Source organism: Falco naumanni, chromosome 8 (genome assembly GCF_017639655.2).
Source record: "Falco naumanni isolate bFalNau1 chromosome 8, bFalNau1.pat, whole genome shotgun sequence".
Classification (NCBI taxonomy): domain Eukaryota; kingdom Metazoa; phylum Chordata; class Aves; order Falconiformes; family Falconidae; genus Falco; species Falco naumanni.
In genome coordinates this window covers 43,230,035-43,250,921 of record NC_054061.1, presented here as the reverse complement: position 1 = coordinate 43,250,921, position 20,887 = coordinate 43,230,035, and the positions used below count along the sequence as shown (strand labels likewise).

The following is a 20,887-nucleotide window of genomic DNA, read 5'->3' as shown; positions in this document are numbered from 1 at the left end:
GCAGTTTACTAGAAATCCTGACCCGAAATACTGAGTATATGTTAGCTCAGTACTTATTCTGCCTAGAGGATATGTTAGGAGCTCTGCATGCATAAAACTGTTTTCATCTCATCCATATACTGCATACTCATTTGGAAGTTATTTATAGATATGTTGTGCTGTTTCCATTTACTACCCCTTTATATCTCTCAATATTAGAATTGCTTTCTGCCTCTTTCTGAATGTGAGCATTTCTGTTATCATAATCCTGCTACTCTGATCCATTGTTGTTCTACCTCCTTTATTTAACAAAAGTTGTTAATTAAACTTCATACATTTGGGCAAAACAGGGAAACATATAACAAAATGGATTCAGCTGCTGTCACATCAGAAACAGGACAGATCACATGTTACACTTCTACCCAGGCCAGTAAGAAGTTGAATTCATTGTGCACTTCCCATGTGTTTGGTGAAAATATGAGGATAGCGTCATGGTCAGTTAACAGCAGAACACACATCCTGCCTTCTTCCTTTTCTTTGTCAAGACAAGATGCTGCAATTCAGCTGTAGCTGTACACCTTTATCTGAGTGCAGCCCCTCACTGGAGGTGTGATTCCCATTGCTCCCTCTGCTCATGGACAGCCCCTGCATCACCAGGCTAGCATTTGCATAGCCAGGCAACAAACTGGATCATGGGCTAATCTGGCAAAAGCTAATCTAGAAAAAAAAAAAAAAAAAAGAAAAAAAAAATTAGCTTTCAGCTGGCTCAGTCAAACTCACTGCTTGGCCATGCAAATCTGGGAAGAGAAGGTGTAATCACCCTTTTCAGCAGCTGCTCATACATATCTTGCATTAAAGCAGCAATGGTGGGTGTTATAGTGTCAACCAGGCAGTAGTCCTGCTCAACCTGGAAACCAACAGCAGGAAAAAAACCCTGTTAACTGTTTGAACTAGAGGATCAGGGCTCCCATTTTTACGAGTTGCAGAGTCTCCATGTTAATTCAGGATGGTGTCAAGAAACATCTGACTTACATGAAAGAGTTATTTAGATTACTCTTATAAAAAAAATAAAATTCCAACACAATACTGCAAAGTTCCAAAATTTTTTCACTTAGGTAAAAGTAATCGGCACCTGTTATTCAGGTCAACAGAGAAATACCAGCATAAGATAAAAGAAAAAAAAACCTGTCCCAAAGGATTTAATATGTAAGAGATAGGGGAGAGATGTAGTACTAAGTTCATCTTAGCTTAGAATCATGGAATCATAGAATCATGTAGGCTGGAAAAAAACACTGACATCATCAAGTCTAACCATTAACCCAGAATTACCAAGTCCAACACTAAAACACGTCCCTAAGCACCAGATCTATGTGTTTTCTAAACACTGCAAGGGATGCTCATCCCATCATGTCCCTGGGCAGTCTGTTCCAATGATTGACAACCCTTTCAGCGAAAAATTTTTTCCCAATATCCAATCTAAACCTCCCCTGGTGCAACTTGAGGCCATTTCCTCTTGTCCTATCGCTTGTTATTAGGGAAAAGAGACTGACAACCCCTCACTACAACCTGTTTTCAGGTAGTTGTAGAGAGCAATAAGGTCCGCCCTGCTTAAAGTAACACAAATTGTTTCAGCAAAACTGTAGGGGAAGGAATCTGGCTCTGAGGTCTTGAAACAGTGGGAGGGGAAATGAGCTGCTGGAGGCTGAAATTAATTGGTTTCGGGAGCTGTCCAGTTATCACACCAGCCCTGTGAGCAGTATGCTGTGTGCATTGCTTTTGATATTAGTCTAGTTTTAAAGTGAATAGAATACCCAATGACTGTACCCACTCAGTTCCTTCCTAACAATAAATAATCCTTGCTAAAGCCCAAATTTTCCATAGGGCTTGAAAGTGATGACAATATGCAGTGCATTAGGTAAATTAAATAATCATAAATAAAACATTTTATGATTTGTATCTGTATGCTTTCAAAAAAGCTGTACACAACTTTTCCAACACTCTGTGCTTTCAGAAATAAAAAGAAACCCACTTGTACTTGGCCAGTTCAAAACATATTTCTGGCACTGAAAACTTTGAAAGATGCAACATATTTGGTCTTTTATCTGTTGGCTTATGGAACACTTATGTAGTTATAATATAAGCATTTCAAGCAAAGATAGTATGTTTTCTTAGCTCTCTTGAAATGTTGTTGTTAAATCATCCATACTACAAGGATCATTGTCTAAGGATTGCACAGTGTATTATGTACTTCCTTTGGAGAAAGAACAAAGATAACACTAAATCTGGTAGTGAAACAGTATAACTTAGGAGCAGCAGCACCAGACTAATTCTGTTCTTCAGAACCAAAACACATTCGGTAGTCAGGACTAAAGATTAGTATCTAGGTAACCAGAAGGGTAAAAGGACCAGGAGAAATAAGGATATTAAAGAATGGTAATGCAATGTTACCCTTGGAGGGAAGATTTCAGAATGGGGTCCTATGGAATATTTCTAGATATCAATCTAAACAGAAACATGCACATTTTTAACCTTGTGAAATATTTGAGCATTTCAGTTAGTGATTTACATTTTATAATGTTATTTTCTAGTTACATACGTCAACCTTGTATCATGATTCTTAATAACTTTGATAGTATTTTTATTTGATTAATAATATTTTAAAATTCTTTTGTGCATTTAAATGCTTAATTACATTAATGTTTACAGAAGCACAAGTGCCAGATTCTGCTATCAGTCATGCTGGAATCATGCAGCTCACTTGATGGAGTTATTCCAGTTGCAACAGGGTTGCTAAAAGTAAAGCTACATCATGCTTTCTTGCCATATTCAGTTAAAAACTAATTAAAATATTACACAGACAGTGTGGATTCTTTTTCACCATAACAAAGATTAAGATTCCATACAAGTATTCAGGTTCCAGGGGAAAAAAACACTCAAAAATCATGTAAATTTTTCATTAAGGACAAAGTTAAATAAACATTCCATATCACAAATAACTTTTTTTCCTACTATTTATACATTATTCATTAATAACTTACTCATGCTGGAACTTCTACAATAAAATAAATTTCAAGATTTTATCATACATGTTTTGAAATTAATTAATAATTCTATTCATTTTAGCACCTGTTGTCCAAATTATTTACAGAAGTTGCATTAACAAGAACTATGCATTAAAATTCATGGGAGTGACTAAAGGATTTCCCAAACTAGTGTCTTAAACATAATATTAGCACATTATTTATAAATAAGAATTATTGCTACTTTTAATACTGGAATATATGCATTTGGTATCCATCAGAGGGCTGATTCAGTCCCAAATTACTGACTATTCTGAAGCACAGAAAAATTGACTGTTGTAGTCCTTTTCTCAGTGTTGTGTTTGCTCTTCATCTTGGATTACTAACACATACCCTACAAGACCTGAAAGGATTTCTTCAGGGATTTTCTGGCCCAATGAATGTTAATGGGTGTATTCATTTTGGGGGAAGTAAAAATAGCATGAAAATTGTAGGAAGATTTATAGTAGAAAATATAAGACCTTGTCACCCCATTGTAAAGAGGAAGAGACAAATGCAGATAATGACAACAAGTAGAAACCCACACTGAGGTCTAAGTTGCTATATACTGACAAGCTTTTTACATGAGATGTAGGCCTGCCAGCTAGACACAGATGGCAGGTTCTCTCTTAATTTGCATAATATCTAGCTAAAATATTTATGTACAAAGGAAGGAAGATAGGCTAAAGCTGAACCTTAACAAGCCAGAGGTCAGGACAGTGAGGACAGGCTTAAAAAGAAACAAAAGTTCACACCTTAATTAGTGAATGCGGTTGTCCAGGACTTAGGTGAATTTTGTAGCCTTGAGACCATCTATGATTCCTCATACTTAAACCTAAAACCAGGCTATAAAATGTGCTCAGCTGCAACTGCCCAGAGGAATGTGTGACATCGTATGAGACTTAGACCTATGTTTATCCACAGACTTGAATACTTCCCCGTGCAACAGAAAAGGAATAAAACAATTTGGAAACAAAACAAAACAAAACAAAAGGTATCATAATGTCATTTAAAAACACTGAAGGACTTGTGAAAAACAGAGACATTTGAAAAAAGTCTCACCTCTTCTTGGTGTGATTTACTTAGATTGAAATGTCACCTTAAACCTTCTCAGAAGAAAAAAACGCAACTGCTACGTAAGCAGGAAGAGGTAGGGCCTGCTTCACACCTCTAGCTAACAGCCTCATTCTCTAGATAAATGGGGGGAAAAGTAACCTAAAGCTAACACTTCCATAGGAATCTCCTATATTTTCTACTCTATGTGCTTCTGCACAGGTTTTCATACTCAGAAATGCAAATTTGTGTTTAAGTGTCTTAAATGATGGTACTTTTGGTTATGACGCATATACAGTTTCCATTATTGAAACAATTTGATTATGATTTGGTTTTGCAATTACCAATGTTTTGAGATGTCTAGCAAAACAGGCAAAAAAGATAAAACTTTGGCAGAGAATCTAGAGCCAAACCTCAATAAATCCATTGCTCTGACCCTAAATATAAGGGAGTCTACACCTGCAGCCTACCCAGAAAAGTTACATTGTGTTACAGTACCTTAATTTAAGTCCTCCTGTGTTTTGCATCTGTACATTTGCATTTAAATTTGAGAACCTTTGCCTAACATACTGCATACTGCAATAATTTGCTGCCCATTCACAAATAAAAGGTCCATCTATAAATGTTTTTCCAAGTAAGACTACCCTTCTTAGCCTCTAATGTATGAAACTGGCATAAACTTTTCCAGAACGAAAGCAGTCATAAAATGAAAAATTAACATTTCTCTTAAAAAAATGATATTAGAATGTCTGTTCACTTAAAATGTTCCCCTGTGAGTTCATCATCCTTCTTCTCTTTTTTCTTCTTTTTTTCTTAAATCCCCTCATTGAAACTGAAAGCAATGCAGTTATCATCTTCAAAAATCAGAGGCAAAAATGAGTTTTCAAAAATATATTTTTTTCATACATCTCATACCTGTAAGCTTTCCTGTATAAATTTGAACAAACACGCATAATCTGGGTTTACTGTTGTCCAGAAAACATCCTTGTGGCTTTCCATTTTAGCTCTGCCTGGAAGAGCCTTGGCCACAGATTTGATCAGACTTAACGTACAATTTGTTTCACACTAACACACTGCCTTTATGGTCACAGAAGTACTGCAACTGTAGTTCAAATCTACTTCCACTTGAAGTTAAATTTAAAAAAGAAAATATAAATAATTCAATGTATGATGGAGTTAGTAATTTTCTTAGGAGACCTTAATATTGTCATTGTTTTCTGAAAGATGTACCTCAGTGATTCATAGGCATCTATAAGAAAACAAATGCTTTAGCACTAAGTATCAGACCCACTTGGCACATGGAAAGAATTTCAATTGTGCTATTATTCTTCTCTACTTTTATTCTTATTTTAATATTAAGCTATCTTGCAAACATCATTAAATCTATCCTTGCACCACCCTTCAGAGGATATCTGCTGCATCAGGTCTTTGCTATTCAGGATGTCTCTGGCAAAGCAAATAAAATCTGAAAACCATTCAGTTTTTCTCTGTACTTGGGTTCCTTGAGTAATAACTGGTCAAATACAGAATTGTTTCCAGATGCATCATTACCTTCTCCTAATGGTAAATGAATAGATGCTATGTTTGCCTTAGCTATTGCAGATGATTTCTACTATCCCATTTCCCCCTTGAAAATATGTTGCCTTAAGCTCCACATTTTTCATCATTTACATTAGAAAAGCTAGAGTGGTTGAAGATCTTGCTGCCAATATGATTTCTACTATACAGGACCTCTGTGCCCCATCTGAACAAGAATGGAGACCCTGGAACAGCAACTTAGGCACTCAAAAATATCCTGGTGCCAGTTTCTGCTTCTGTGTAGATACAGAAATCTGGATAGCCCAAATCTTCTGTGTTTCCCTTACTGTCTACTTCCTAATGAACTGGGGAACAGATTCTGGAATCCATTCTAAACATAACATCTCAAAGAACAACAATTATCTCGTCTCCTCTTATGTGCTACTGAATCCTCCTGCAAGTAAGTGATTAGCAGAGAGCTTATGTCCTCTTCAGAGAGTGCATTCTGGCTGTATACATCAAACGGTGGTTATAGGGTGCATGAGATGACACAACAGGACTCCAGTGCGCATCTAGGATACCAGGCTGCTCCTTCTTTCAGAGGTCCTGAACCAAGGCAGGACCCAAATATTTCTTCTCTGGAGACTTGTTGTTAGGTACTTCCTTTCAAGATTTATCTGGAATAATGTTTTGAGATGTGTCTATATTCTGTGTAGTTCTTTTTCTTGGTATTGATCTTCAGGATCAAACTTATCAGTGCTGGGGTCAGTGTGAGGCTGCTGCTGCCTTTTTCCCTCATCTTTTCACTCTTGGATTCTGGCTGTGTATGTTTGCCTGAGAAAACCTTGTTCAAATGTCATCACACAGAGTGACAGCATAGTTCAATTTGAGACAACTATCTCTGGACGTAGGATTGAGAAAAAATAACAGCAATTTGAGCATCTATATGAAATGAGTCTATTCCCCAATCTGAGTTAGCAACAAAAGTAACTGTTTGTTTACAAGATAGGTATGGATCGAATCTAAACTGTTCAGCTTTACTTGCAGCAGTCAGAATAAACTGCTTTATCATATTTCACTTCTGTTAATGCAGGTCATTTTGTAAGTAGTAGTAGTATTGGGTAAGTTTTGTCAGCAAGATTAGATAAGCATTCAGTGGAGTGGTGGGTTACATATTACTGGGCTCCATCAAACAATGTTTGGTGGTAGATGATTTACTTAAAATATTGTGACCTTGTATTCATGAAAACCACTAACATCTTCATCTTCAGACTGATGCATGACTTTGGAGCTAATTTTATTTGGTATTACATGTGCCCTGAATGTCCAATAACTGTATGTACAAATATCTCAGCTCTTGTATTTCTGGCATTTGTAATTGCTAAACCCTGTTCTGATTCTAGCCAATCACCCATGATAATCCCTGATTTTACTCTCAACTATCACCTCAGATAAACAGGCATATAGGAAAAATATGCTTCTGGTATATCGTATGACTGGTTTATATTCTATTTCTCTATCCTAGAAAAAATTCCTTTGGCCACAAAAAGTGTGTGTCCATATGTCTGTCATGTTTGATCTTCTGTTTTGAGCTGCATTGATCTGATAACTCAGTTTTGTGCAGCTGATGTTTTCATATTTCTTACTGGCATGTTTCAAATATACACTTTGAATCTGATACACAGCAGCTGTAAAACTTTCCATCTTTTATTTCACTTTTAGGACTCTAGTAATTTTCAGATTTAGAGATCATCTCTATCAAAGTTAGGCCATATTGCTCTCTTTGGCACAGGTCAGAATTAATTTTTGTCACTTCTGAAGAATTCTTCCCCACATCCAAATTTATCCTACAAAGTTGGCAAGGAAATAAGGTGAAGACTTATACTTAAGGCTGTAAATCTTAAACCACCCATCTTTAATTCCCATCCTCTGTTGCTCGGTCATGGTGCTGACATTATTGATAAGCTCTGTGCAGCACTGCCCTCTTCCTGGTTCTTCAGATGAGCCACAGCATTGCAGTGGGAATGTGAAAGTCCCTTAGCAGGAGCAGCAAATGGAAATGCGTGGAGGAGCTTAAGCCTCTTTCCAACAGAATCATTGTACCTATGGACAATCCCCTGTCCATGTGAGGAAATACCAAACGATACCTGCATGCCCATTAACTTGGGTAAACAACGTAATTTGTTTACCATCCTGATGTATGTCAGGAATTGTTTGGGCAGCTAACCCCTACCTTGCTTCTCTCTAAAGCCAACTTTGCTCAATCCAGCAGTTGATAAGTAACAAACTGACATACTGTGTGGGAGTACATAAACTTAAATATATGCCAACAGCAATGACTACCAGGCTCCTTTTGTTCAACAGTTTTCTTCATCAAGATCCCAGGAATTTTGAAGAAGGCTAGGCCCCATTATATTAAATAATGTGCTAATGTACTTACATTTGCATTAATAATCTGAAGCTAATGGTATGCTGGGCCAGCAACTTAATTCTGCAAGATAAAGACTTCACTATTCTGAAACACTGAAGTCATTCACTGGATATGGAACTAATCTAATTCTCTTAGATCAGAATTTACATGATATTAAATATATTCTGACAGCACAGTGATAAAGAAGATTAAAAGGAAAGAGTGTGCAGAACTGTACAGGTTGCATCTATCTTCATATTACCTTGGGAGGGTTTTTTCTCTCCCCACTGATGCCTTGAGTTTAAAGAACCTCCCACAAAATGCGAGTAGAACAGGACTTCAAATCTAATAGGTGACGTTTGTCACCATTAAGAAGCTCCTGATGTCATCAGTCGTAACAAATGGGTTGGATCTGTTATGCATTATCAGTTAAGAATTTAGCAAGATTATATCAAAGAAACAGCCATTAAATTAGTATCTGGAATAATATTAATTAACAGACACCAGTTTTAAATTTTCAGTCCAGTAGATCTCCACACAGCATACTCTTGGCTCATTAATATGAATAAAATACCATGCTATGATCCAAAAAATGTACTGCAAGTTTAGCCAAGTGCCCATACAAACAGCAGAGATGTCAGACACCAGTGCAAATGCATTGCCAGATCCCTGGGTTTCTTTTATCTTTGACTGTTTTTTGACCATGGGCTGTTATTGCATCGGCCAAGGACAGATAGCTGTGATTTGTGCATCTTCACAGCTTCCTGGACTGGAAAACTGCTGACTGGATGCCATCCAGCACCGCCCAGGGCTGTGTTAGAATGGCCAGAAACTGGACAAGGTAATCATTAATCTGTGCCCGTGCTGTTTGGGCAGCTATCAGACTCGTTCATGACCTGCCTAGGGCACTGAAGAAGCAGGATTTCTGACAAGAAAGGCTCAATGTTGCTCCCTCACAGATTTGAATGTGCTGGCAGGGTTTATGCCAAGCACTCAAGCATCAGTAAAGGCCACAGTAAAGAAACCTGAATAGAAGTGAATATATGAAAACAAGAAAAAAGTTGGCAGGAGTCATAGTTTAGGCCTGATAGGTTTATTTCTTTGCCCCAGCCTCCTACATACAATACATTCTTTTAACCCGTATCATGCTTTATAATGCTCTTGCTGGGTATATTGTCAGTGTTAAAAAGGTTCCTTTTATGTATTGCTGTCCCCTTTTTTCATGTTCCAGCCTACTGTAGAGGAACACTGAGTTTTCTTCCTAAAGTCTTTGAGCTAGAGAAAGCTGCAGATGCCTCAAATGCAGTGTCCTCAGCCCTCCTGGTAAGGACACTGTTGTGCTTCTCTGTAACATGCCAGGTAAGAGCAGATCAAGGGATTTAGGCCAAGTGAAAAGGCACAGCGAGCTGAAACGCAGATTTCTTTTGAGGCTGAACCACTGTCACCTCGTCAACTTGTACTGAAGCTTATATTATACCTTTAAACACCCACTAGCATGCACCAGTATGCTGTCCCTGAGCAATAGATTAAATGGATTCCAAAGAGAAAATATAGAGATTCAGGCATGTTGGGCTTGAAGCAAATTTATGTCTACAGCAGGAGTTGCAATTCCTTTTCTTCAGTGGAAAATTTGAAAAACTTTCCACAAAATGCATACAAAGGGGAACCTGGGATTATTTTTTTCCTTCATATATATTTTTTTTAAAGCAGTTGTAGTAATAAAGGACCTCCAGAGACATTCACTGTCTCTAAATCTTTGTTGTTAGGAAACTGCTCAGTTGATCTTTTAAAACATCAATGATTACTTGTGATCCCTGATCACTATTTTCTAATAGTACAACTCAACCCTTTCCTCCTTCCACCACTCCCCTGCCCCTAGAATTGTTTTTTTAGTTCACCTTCACTTCTAGTAATACATTCTTTATGTAAATAATTTAGATTGTCAAGTTCACAGAGTTTTGTCTTCCAGTCTGACTTTCCTAGGAAATTACATTACATATTAAATATGGAATAAATTCAGTTCACTCAAGAATCTCAACGAGGCCTAATATGTAAATTCAGACAGGCTAGGCTGTCAGTCTTCCCGATCCTATCTCTCCAAGCAAAGCTGTACTTCACAACCAAGTTGCAATGTTTGATTCTCAACACATGGGCCGTTGCCTGCACACAGAAGTTCACCGTAAAGACTAAGCTTTCCCTGGAAAACTTGGGCTAATATTCAACCTATACATGTTTCATCATGAAATAAATGTGAGTTCAAACACAAGTAAAATCTATACACAGTTCTCTTAATAAATCTGGATAGATTTAAATCAGATTTGATTAGATTAATATTTAACTGTAATTTCTGATTCCTGTTCCTGACTTCTCCTGTTGTGAAAAGGTTTTTTAATTCAGAATTAGGTTTTACATTCAAGATTTATACACTGAGTATTACTAGCAACAAGATATAGTTCCTGATTTACACTAAAAAATTCTCCTTACTGCACAAAACTTGCTTTAAAAAAATCTCATTTTAGGTAATCTAGTGTAGTTAATTTTGAGTAATTTTTTCTTTAAAAGTGCTATTTGAGCTGATACTGTTATATCCATACCTTCAAACAGTAGTGTTTAGACAATTATATGATATTAACCAGGATAATATAACTAAACCCTGAGGGGAGAATATTCTATTGGAAGTACTCAGAAACCTGAGTTCAATATGCATGAAAAGATGAACACCTCTATTTTGAGAAAAAATTTCTTATTGCTTCAGAACAAGTATTGCATTAAGTCACAGTTAAGACTTCTGGGGTAAGTCCCATGAAAAATAATCCGTTTAAAAACAAACAGCCCAAACCAAGCATCAATAAATATATGTTAAAAATTGTACTTATATACACTACTCTGACAATGGTGTGTGGTATTTTCAGAACCCTTTAACACATGAAGACCAGAAAATGGCACATTTAAACATATAATGACATATATTTAATCACTTTATGCAGCAGAATGACAGAACTTTACTGTACCATTATTACAGCTTTCTATTTTAAATTACTTATCGAACAGACTAATTTTGACCTTTAGCCAAAGATAAAATATCCATAAAAAGCAAAGGGATAAGATCTTCAGGTACAGCAATATGTGATAACTAATACAAGGTCAGCAGAGCTTTGAAAGTTTATCACTCCTGTCTACTCAAATTAATTCAAGACATCTGTCTGGATTCTAGATGCTCCAAGAGAAGTAGTGTAAATGAAGTAATAACTTTACAAAGTTAATAAATTTTATCTTTCTTCTAAATACTGAAGTTACTCATGAGTTTTGTATTATAAAACATTACCTGTAATTCTTAAATTTTGTCTATAGAGTAAACCAATTATAAGCTAAAATTTTTAATTTATTATATTTTGCATATATCACTTTAATAGACAGAACATACAGAAAACTGCAAAACATTCTTACTTTGCCATTTTAAAACATCCTGCTAGAATGGCCAATAGGCCAATTTATTTCTGTATTTTTGTTTTACAAAAGCTCTCTCAGGACTCACTTTTAGGGGGGGTCAATATCAGTCAGTAAATGCAGTTAATAAAGGTAATAGTGCTATGGAACTGCAGATATTATTAGCTATAACAAGTCAGTTATGTTGGTGATAGTGTCCATTAGATATGCACATTAATTCTTTGAGATTTACAGCTGAAACAGTATAGAAGAAGTTCTTCATTAATCAGCAAATTTATGCTCTTAAATGAGCATGTAACACACAAACATGAGAAGTGTACTGTCTCTTCTCAGTGGAGGTGCATCCAATTTGATCTACACTTGCTACCCAGAGAATGACTTATCATAACATGTTCTTTTCATGATTTAATTTTGTAGTGACTTTCAGTCTTTGTGACAATACTGTGTATCTCCAATGGCTATTTTTCTCAATTTATTTACACATAGGCACAAAATAGCCACAGCACAGCAGTTTTCACTAAGCAATCTAAACTCCATGCCTAATGTCTAGGATCAAAACCTGTTCCGTTTCCAAATTCTGCTGTTTAGGCTGAAACTCCCAATGATGGTCTCTGACTGTGCAAATCCAGATAATTTTCCTGAAAGACTGCCAAGCCAATGATTACATATTCCTGCCTTTCATAGTTTACAGGAAACAATTTCTTAGTTAATCCCATAGGTGCCATTGTCTTTATCATTTTTCATATACTGAAGAACAGCCTGCATGCTTCTGTCCATTCAAGACTATGGTTCTTTAACCGTATCTGTGGTTATAATGAAGCATGTTTCATTACAAAGCCTAAAAAACATGTTCCATGTATGGAATAACACAATTTCATTTTTATATTTTCTACTTAATTGTTATTTTGTATATAGAAAAACTTAACAAAATGGTTATCTATAAATGCTTAGTTAGGCAGGTGATACCTGCTCATGATACCTCTATATTTAGACCTACTAAGTCTTTCACCAATGCTAATCTAAATTAATCAGTTTAAAAATGAATAGCTGTGTCTCACTAGAGACCATAATGAATTTCACGTCTCAGCACCATTTCTATCTTTCAAAGAAAGGTAAAAAATACATAGGTATTCTTAACTATACTGAACTCTCATCTACATATATTGAGTCTCAGAACGTAATGTAATGACTTTACATTCATTATGCTGTCATTACAATCTATATATTCTTCCTCTAACTCCCAAGACCTATATGTTCTCCTAATGCAGTCAGTACACATTTATTAGTTAGAAAATATTTTAATTCCTATTGTGTTTAACAAATAATACAACCTGTAGGGGTTAAAAAACCACTGCCTTTTGCCTCTCAGTTACTTTTGCCTGTAGTGTACAGGCAGCATGAACAGGCACCATGTTCATATTAGAAAAACACATTCCTAGATTTAGAAGCCATCAACATGAAATTCTGAGATGAAGATGCACCTTCATGCTCCTATTCATTCATCCGTTTGTCACCTAAATAATATTCAAAGGCAAATTCAGATTTATTTCTAGTTCCAAATGTAACTTCTGTCATAGTTCAGAGACAAGCTGCACTTGTGATCTCTTTACCTTTCAAGTTTCCCTCTCCAGGAAAATTTACACTCTGTGATCCAGCTGAAATTTGTAATTTGTGAGGCACCGTGTTCTTGCTGTACTGTTGTGCTAACAGAGACTTCTTATTGCAATCTCCTTTGAGCACATACCATTCTTGTAATAGTATTTTTTACCTTCCCACTGTATTGTCCAGCCTATGTAGATGAGTTAATTCTTCCATGTTACCCAGCTCTCGCATGAGACAGATCTTGTAGATTGCTCTAGGACATTTGTCATCCCTGTGTTTAAGTGAATCCTGCATTACCATGCGACCCCTGTATGGTGGTTAGGAAGGCTCTTTTCACACATACTATTTTTTGCCCTGCCAGCTCAAATATCTACAGGCTGGCTAGCCAGTCCTTAAGTAGATGTCTGCTAAAATTAATGTTTATTTCCAATTCTTAATATTTTCCTTCTACCTGCCCAGTCATTATTTTCTTAAAATCACAAAGTTGCAAAACATTTTCCTACCTCCAACCACTGACTTGTTTCCTGATTACTTTTCTAGTACCTTCTCTTTAAATTTTGCTCTGCATAGTCAAACAGACTAATGTCAAGCAGATAAATCAATGTAAATATACTTCACTTACATCTTATACTACATTTTAGGGGAGTATCTTAGCACAAAAAAATTAATAAAAACTATATTTTGAGGAAAGCAATATATTCACAGACAACTGTGAGCAAAGAGATTAAAAGCTATTAAATTATTCACTTGTTTGAAGTATTTGCTCAGCCCTACTAACAGTCTACAAGAAATATTACTAGTTTTGTACTTAGCAATTTCACATAATGGATATTAGAAGGTGCTGAACAGACAAGAGGAAAATCTGCTTTGAAAAATACAGAGACATGAAATACAGACTTTTCTGGGTATTAATAAAACACAGACTAAATTGCAGGGAGCACATATTCATTAGTTTCACAATCCCCAGCAGAAATCAACAGTCCTAAAATAGGTACCAAGATTTTTCTGTGGTATCCTCAGGGACTGCAAGATTTTTAGAAATGACTGCTACAGTAACCAGTCTGTAGGTAGCCACTTGCATTCATAGGATGGAAATGGAGGCCTAAATCCACCCTGTCCTAGACACGTTGATACTTAATTCTGGGTTGAAGAAAGGCACCCATTTCCACTGAGAATTCAGAGTGCTGAGCGTTCCCCCTGAGCTGGGTTAAGCCAGATACTGCACTCTCTCAAGAAAAATCTGAGAAGCTTCCTATCAATTAATCCAATGACAGATCAGAGCCATTAAAGAGTACAGAAAAACCAGGTCCAAATTCATGATTTAACTCCCCATCTAATCTCAAGAAAGCTTAAAATGTGTATTTTGTGTCTGCCAGAATATCAGATTTTTACCAGTGTACTGTAGTGATAGTATTCTGAAATGGAGCTGTCCATGGAAGCTGGTGGACTTTGCATTAATAGTGAACTATCAACTTGGTTGTTTCCATGAGAATCTCCCAAGCTTTAGGGTATTTAGCATTCTCATCTTCCTTCTGAAAAATACTCAAGCACTTAAGTATTTTATTAGCAGACAGTAGGGCAGAGAAACCTTTTAGATGTCAGCCTAGCAGGGACACTAGTGAACCCAACACCTTCGGGTATAATGCTGAGGCTGTGATGTGTACCCGCAGCATGTAGACTTCAGTGCCATTAGGAAAAAATTACTATCATTTGCTCTCAAATAGCCTCCTCTGCTATCAAAAAGCCACCTTGCATCAAACTGCCTTGCTGATGCATATTCAAGCAATGCACAACTATGGATGACTTTGGTATTTAAACAAACCTGGCACACAATTTGCATGCACTGACCCTGTCATCAAATTGTAGCCTCAATTGGTACCATTTTTGTGGCTCCTGTGAAGTGTCTCTAGACATGACAATCCACTGCACTTTGATTATTGTAAAAGAACATAACAGTTAAAACTCAGGGTGGAAGAAATTAGCACTTCGGTAATTTCTCTTGAGAAGTAAAAGTACAATAATGGCTAGTAAAAAGAAGCAGAGAAAGGCATATAGTTATATAGACAGAGCTTAACAGGTAGAAGTTTTGGGACTGTGGTCTTGTTTTTCAGCTAGCACCATGGAATATTTCCATATGGGAAACACACTGCAGTGTTTTTTGTATGGAAGACGTTGAAAGCAGACTAGTAGAAAAGCTGCCAGTATTATTTCTGCAGGTGAATCTTGAGATTGCCAGCTTTCTACAATGACTTTTGCTCATCCTTTTTCATTCCACAGTCAAAGCATGCCTGTGCTAAATGAAATAAGGTATAATTACATGAAAAATGAAGATGTATCAGGACACTCTGACATGCACATGTTATAAAATGTGGATATTATCAGAAAATTACCACTTAACCAAAGAAAACCTTTATGGATGCTGAGCATGAATTCTTAGTTTACTCACAAAGATTCTTTTGACATTCTCACTCCTTTTAAATCTTAGGTTTATTACAAAACATGGTTTTCACAAAGTTATTATATGAGGGATTACAGTAATCAGTTATATTTAACTGGCATGTTAGTGTTCTAAGTGGCAGTTTATCATTAATTACTTTTAGAAAATATAACTTAAATGAATAATGTCTTTATTTTATGTCAGAAAGGAATTCAGACTGATTCCATTTTTGCCTTTTATATCTTTTTGATAATTATCTTTGTGAAGAAACCTTAGCCCCCTACGACCCACTATCAAAAGCCAGCATTTGTTTAGATATTCATGTACATTGTTTAATACTTAGATGTTAGTAAAATGTTAAAAAAAATAGTAGCTTTTATGTCCTATATCTCTCCCAAGACAAATGAGACAGGCAAATATTTCATACTGGACAGTAATATGTTACTTGCAACTATTACTAGCTCTGAGGTTATTCTTCCCTCTGTGGCCCATTGAACTGACCTGTCCCAAAATGCTCCAGCTTATTTCCTAGTAATACCCTTGTTATGCTTTTATTGAACGAAATCATGACACACTGATGCCAGTAACAGTTTTGCCAGATGAGGTGGGTTTAAATCAAGACATCTGGGACACCTATCTTGAAATCTGTGTATCAGAGTTCTCAAACCAGTTTTCATTTTTCAAGCAACTAAATTCATACTGTACTACATAGCTTATCATCTAGCTTTCTTGCTGTAGAACGAGCAATTTCCCAGAGTTAGGAACAACCTTGTACCTAGTTGGCATACACAATGCTGTATTATGTTTGGCTAGTTAATGCTGTCTCAGTTAAGAAACAGGAAAAAAGTCTTCACATCTACTATACTCCATCAGTTTTGCCAGTGACTACAAATTATTCTCTTTTAATTAAGTAGATTTACATCCTGATATGAATGTGTATCAGTTTCATGTTCACTGCTACATGCATCACTTTTGCATCATTTTTAATGCAATGTTTGCCAGCATCACTGTGATGTTTATGGTAGGGTTCCTCTTCCTCTAACCAACCTGCCAGCCAATTCTAACTTCCTGTTGTCACCCTCAACAGTCTTATGTACTAGTGGAATGAAAATGAAAGAAACTGCTGGTCATCACCAGAGTCCTGATGAGTCTCTAAATACATAGGAACCTTTCATTTCTATGCTCTGCTTTAATATAAATGAGTGACACAACAGTAAGTGTCAGTAGTGTAAAGGCAGACCCAAAAACAATCCACAGGAAGGCCTCTGAAGAGAGACAGTTTGGGTCATGTACAACACTGGACATGACAGAGGGGAGGTATTTTGATTCCAATAATCACTCTCACATAAAAACAATATAATTACAGGGCCCAGTTTCCCAAAACGCCAAACTCAGCTAGGTCAAGAAAGTCTAAAGACTGGATGCAAAGATTACTAAGGCATTTTTGGAGTCTGAGAAGTATTACATGCTCTAATGGTAGATGTAGCCATGGGATGACACTGCAAACTTTCAAGAGGAAGCAGAGAAAGCTAGAATTACCTTTCCTTCTAGTAAAGGCTGGTAAATGTCAATTTGAGGCTTCTGTATTAAGCCACTTTGTCTAATGCTGTTTGTCTTCTAGAAATAGCTTTTTCTAAAAATAATTTATTTTAGATTGGTGGATCTAAATATGAAGAAATAACACTTGCTTTACTTCATCTTGTGGTATTCTATAACACAGCAGTATTTGCCACATGCTAGAAGAAAATGTGAAACCTGAATCAATACCTTTTGTTGTTACTGATTCTCTAGTATTTGTGTTGCTTACTGTGAGACACACAAAGAGTATCAAAAACTACATCTTGCTTTTAATGAAGTGATATTTGGCACTTAATACTTTCATATTGTTGCAGTATAAGTCATAGTAATATTTTAATATTTGATTAACTGAAGTACGTAAATGAGGAATGTAATCAAAATGCTATACTCAACCTCTAAAATAATTTAAGAAATTAGACAAGTGATGGATCAGTTGTGAGTACAGCACTGCTTTCTTTTGGGGGGAACTGTAGGTTAGTGTTTAGTCTCTTTAAACAAAGCTAAAACAAGATGGTGTTTCAATCAGTTCAAATGACATACAGCTGTAGTTCTCAACTCCATCTCTACCGAGACCTCCTTTTTCAGCTCTAGAGGTCTTGTCTCTCCAGTCAAGTAAGGAACTCCACTGCCCTTTGAAATATGGGAAGTATAAAATCACCCTAATGCTCTGGCACTTGTTTACCACTCCATCAAGCATTATGACTCTTTGGACTAAAAGCCTTTGAGACATGATGGGGTTTTTTTTGTTGTTTCCAGTTAGCCAGTTCGCCTCTAGCACAGATTAAACCATGGTTGAGTGCATATCCAACAACTAGAGGGAGCTCAACTCTTTGGAAGACCTCTTTCAGCCTGACTGACAGCTGCTTGAGAATTCAGGTTTGCTGATTATTAGGTGGAGTCATGAAATCCATGGTAAACAGAATTGTTACACTTAGTGCCAAACAGAGAACATACACAGAAGTGTGTTTTTCACTTCCCTGCTAATTTACCTGAAGAAATAATTCTCATAACCAGGATCTAGCACTGCCGCTCAGTAGGCACTCTCAGAGCTACATACTACCTTGGAAATATATTTAGAAAAGTGATTTACCCACCACTGGGGTCCATTCTTTGTTATAAAATAAAACAACACGTAATAGACTATTTCTTTTTAATTGACATTATTTTGTTAGTTTGCAGAAAACATGGTCTCTTTTCAAGCTTGTAAAATGTATCACTTCTTTAATACTAGAAATTGCTACTATAAGAACATATGAATCATAAAGAACATAATATAAATAATGATCACGCTAAATATATACTAACATAACATAAAATAGTGTGTAATAGCATGTGAATCCCAGTAATATGCTTTAGACTTGCATTTGCATTGTATTCAGAATAAAATTTACACAGTACAAACTTCTCTTTAGACCTACATAACCCTAAAACTGCCAGCATACATACACAGAAGTTGCCACCTGTTATTTGTTATCCAGACATTGTCTGAAAAAACAGGTCCTGAAACAGGACAATAATCCTAGGCAGCAACACAGCATTCTAAAAGAGCATCAGATAATAAAAGTAAGAATACCTGTGTTTCTTTTAATATATGTATATATATGCATACAAAATACATTACATATAGAGATATATATATTGTATCTATGTACACATATATATGCAAGTGTTATAAGGAGCAGCTGAGGGAATGGGGGTCTTTTAGCATGAGGAAAAGGAGGCTGAGAGAAGACCTCATCACTCTCTACAACTACCAGAAAGGAACTTTTAGTAAGGCTGGTGTCAGTCTCTTCTTCCAAGTAACAAGTGATAAGATGAGAGGAAATGGCCTCAAGTTGTGCCAAGGGAGGTTGAGATTGGATATTAGAAAAAAATTCTTCCCCCAAAGGTTTGTTAAGCATTGGAACAGGCTGCCCGGGAAGTGATGGAGTCGCCATCCCTGGAGGTATTTAAAAGATGTGTAGATGTGGCACTTAGGGACATGGTTTAGTGGTGGGCTTGGCAGTGCTGCGTTAACAGCTGGACTCAATGACCTTAAAGTTATTTTCCAACCTAAACAATTCTATGATTATATACACATAAAATTTTTATATATATATGTATATATGCATACATGTCTAACATATATATATATATATATATAAATATATATATATATAAATACAATATTTAAAGACTCTCTTTGATAGGAAACTTTGCTACTTCCTGGGGAGGCAAAAACTTCTCTATCCTACTCACAGGGAAGGTAGACCAGTATAGGAGGTGACCTGTACGAATAGATAGGAATAGAAGGATAAGCCATATAGCAGGTATCCACATTTCATTGAGAATGGAGTCATTACCACCTTGTTACCTCCCCATTTCTTCTTGAGTTTTTCCACTGACCATGCTTTACTTGAGAACTCTCTACGGTTTCCCCTTTCTCCCTCCCCCTTTTTTCCCTCTTTGATCTTTTCTGCCTATTCTTCTCTTTGACTTCAGTTTCCTCAAAGGATTCAGAACAGTAGCAGTGAACTTTTAACTACTGACATTCAGATAGGATCAGAATGATGTCAAAGTTGTTCACACCTCCCTACCAACATGTGTTTATAGAAAATAACTTGAATTCTGGCTTCTCAAAATGTAAATGCTTGTTACAGAGGGAGAAATATGTCATAAAAAGGAAATACTAAAGAAAACAAGAGGCTTTACCCTCCCCCTCTTACTTCTCATACAGTTCACAGAAGGTGCCACACTTCATTTCATTCTAAAACCTGCTCATGCTTTGGTTTAAAAAGGTCTGGAATATAAAATCTTGTGTGTCCTGTTCTCTTTGGGTCATCAAGGAGTGATTTGGGATTTTCACAGATGTTACCTGTGGAATAACTAAGGAATACTGAGCACCTTATATCAAATTAGTTTTAGTGTCAATATAACAAAAAAAGAAAAACTAAAACAAAAAATATGCCAGATCCCCCCTTTCTTCAATTGTTTTATCAAGGCAAAAGCAATGGTTGCTTGCTTGGTAACGTGTATTATGTCACTCCTTATCAGTTGTATATAGACCTTTCCAAACAAATGAAACAGGACCCTGAGAAGCAAATCATAAAAACGGTGTATGTATGTAATCTTTCTATTCAGACAATTCCATTAAGGGACAAAAATCACATTTCTATGTGCAAAATTATGATGAAGTTAACCAACGTAAGAAAGTTCCTAAAGAGCCAAAGGGCATAAATAATGTAGCTTCTTTCTGACATTTTAACAGGTGATATTTCAGTAATCAACCAATTCCGAGACATCTGAGCTCCCCATATACTAACCTAAACTGTCCGTGTGTTGATTTAAGATAGCGTTGTTGTCACCATCATATTCAGGTACCATTAACAGCCACATCTTCAGGCAACTATGAGATTTTTAAAGAAATACCAACAAAAAGATAAACAGAATCTTTCCTTCTTTTCAGGATGTGAGAATGTTCAAATTCCATTTCATTTGCCCTCTCTGAGGTTTTGACTGCCTTTTCCACAGCTTGACCTCAGCTTGCTCTTCTCATGAATTCATCTTCTCATTTAGACGCTATAAAACATAGCCACATTGGTAACATTACGCCAAGGATCAATTTACATTTACTTAATTTGCATGTAACAGAATATCTTGAATATTCAGTCAGACCACTTATTTCACTAACAATGAATTATTTATCCATTCACAAACACAGTGTTGCATTAATCATGACTGGAGCTTTTTTTTGCAGTGTATAAGTGATTTTCTCCCCCAAGTCTTACAAGTTTCTTACATTAAAATATATTTAATTGATATTAT

At 36.2% G+C, this 20,887-nt stretch overlaps 2 protein-coding genes across 2 annotated transcripts in view; one reads left to right on the top strand and one right to left on the bottom strand.

Annotated features, from left to right (window-relative positions):
• Positions 1-20,887, bottom strand: part of B3GALT1 (beta-1,3-galactosyltransferase 1) — a 211,963-nt gene that overhangs the window by 145,442 nt on the left and 45,634 nt on the right. The window lies entirely within an intron of this gene.
• Positions 5,802-20,887, top strand: part of LOC121092602 (basic proline-rich protein-like) — a 60,805-nt gene continuing 45,719 nt past the window's right edge. Inside the window, exons 1-2 of the mRNA XM_040603847.1 lie at positions 5,802-6,069; positions 9,251-9,342. Coding sequence (XP_040459781.1) covers positions 5,802-6,069; positions 9,251-9,342 — 360 coding nt within the window. The remainder of the gene's footprint in view (positions 6,070-9,250; positions 9,343-20,887) is intronic.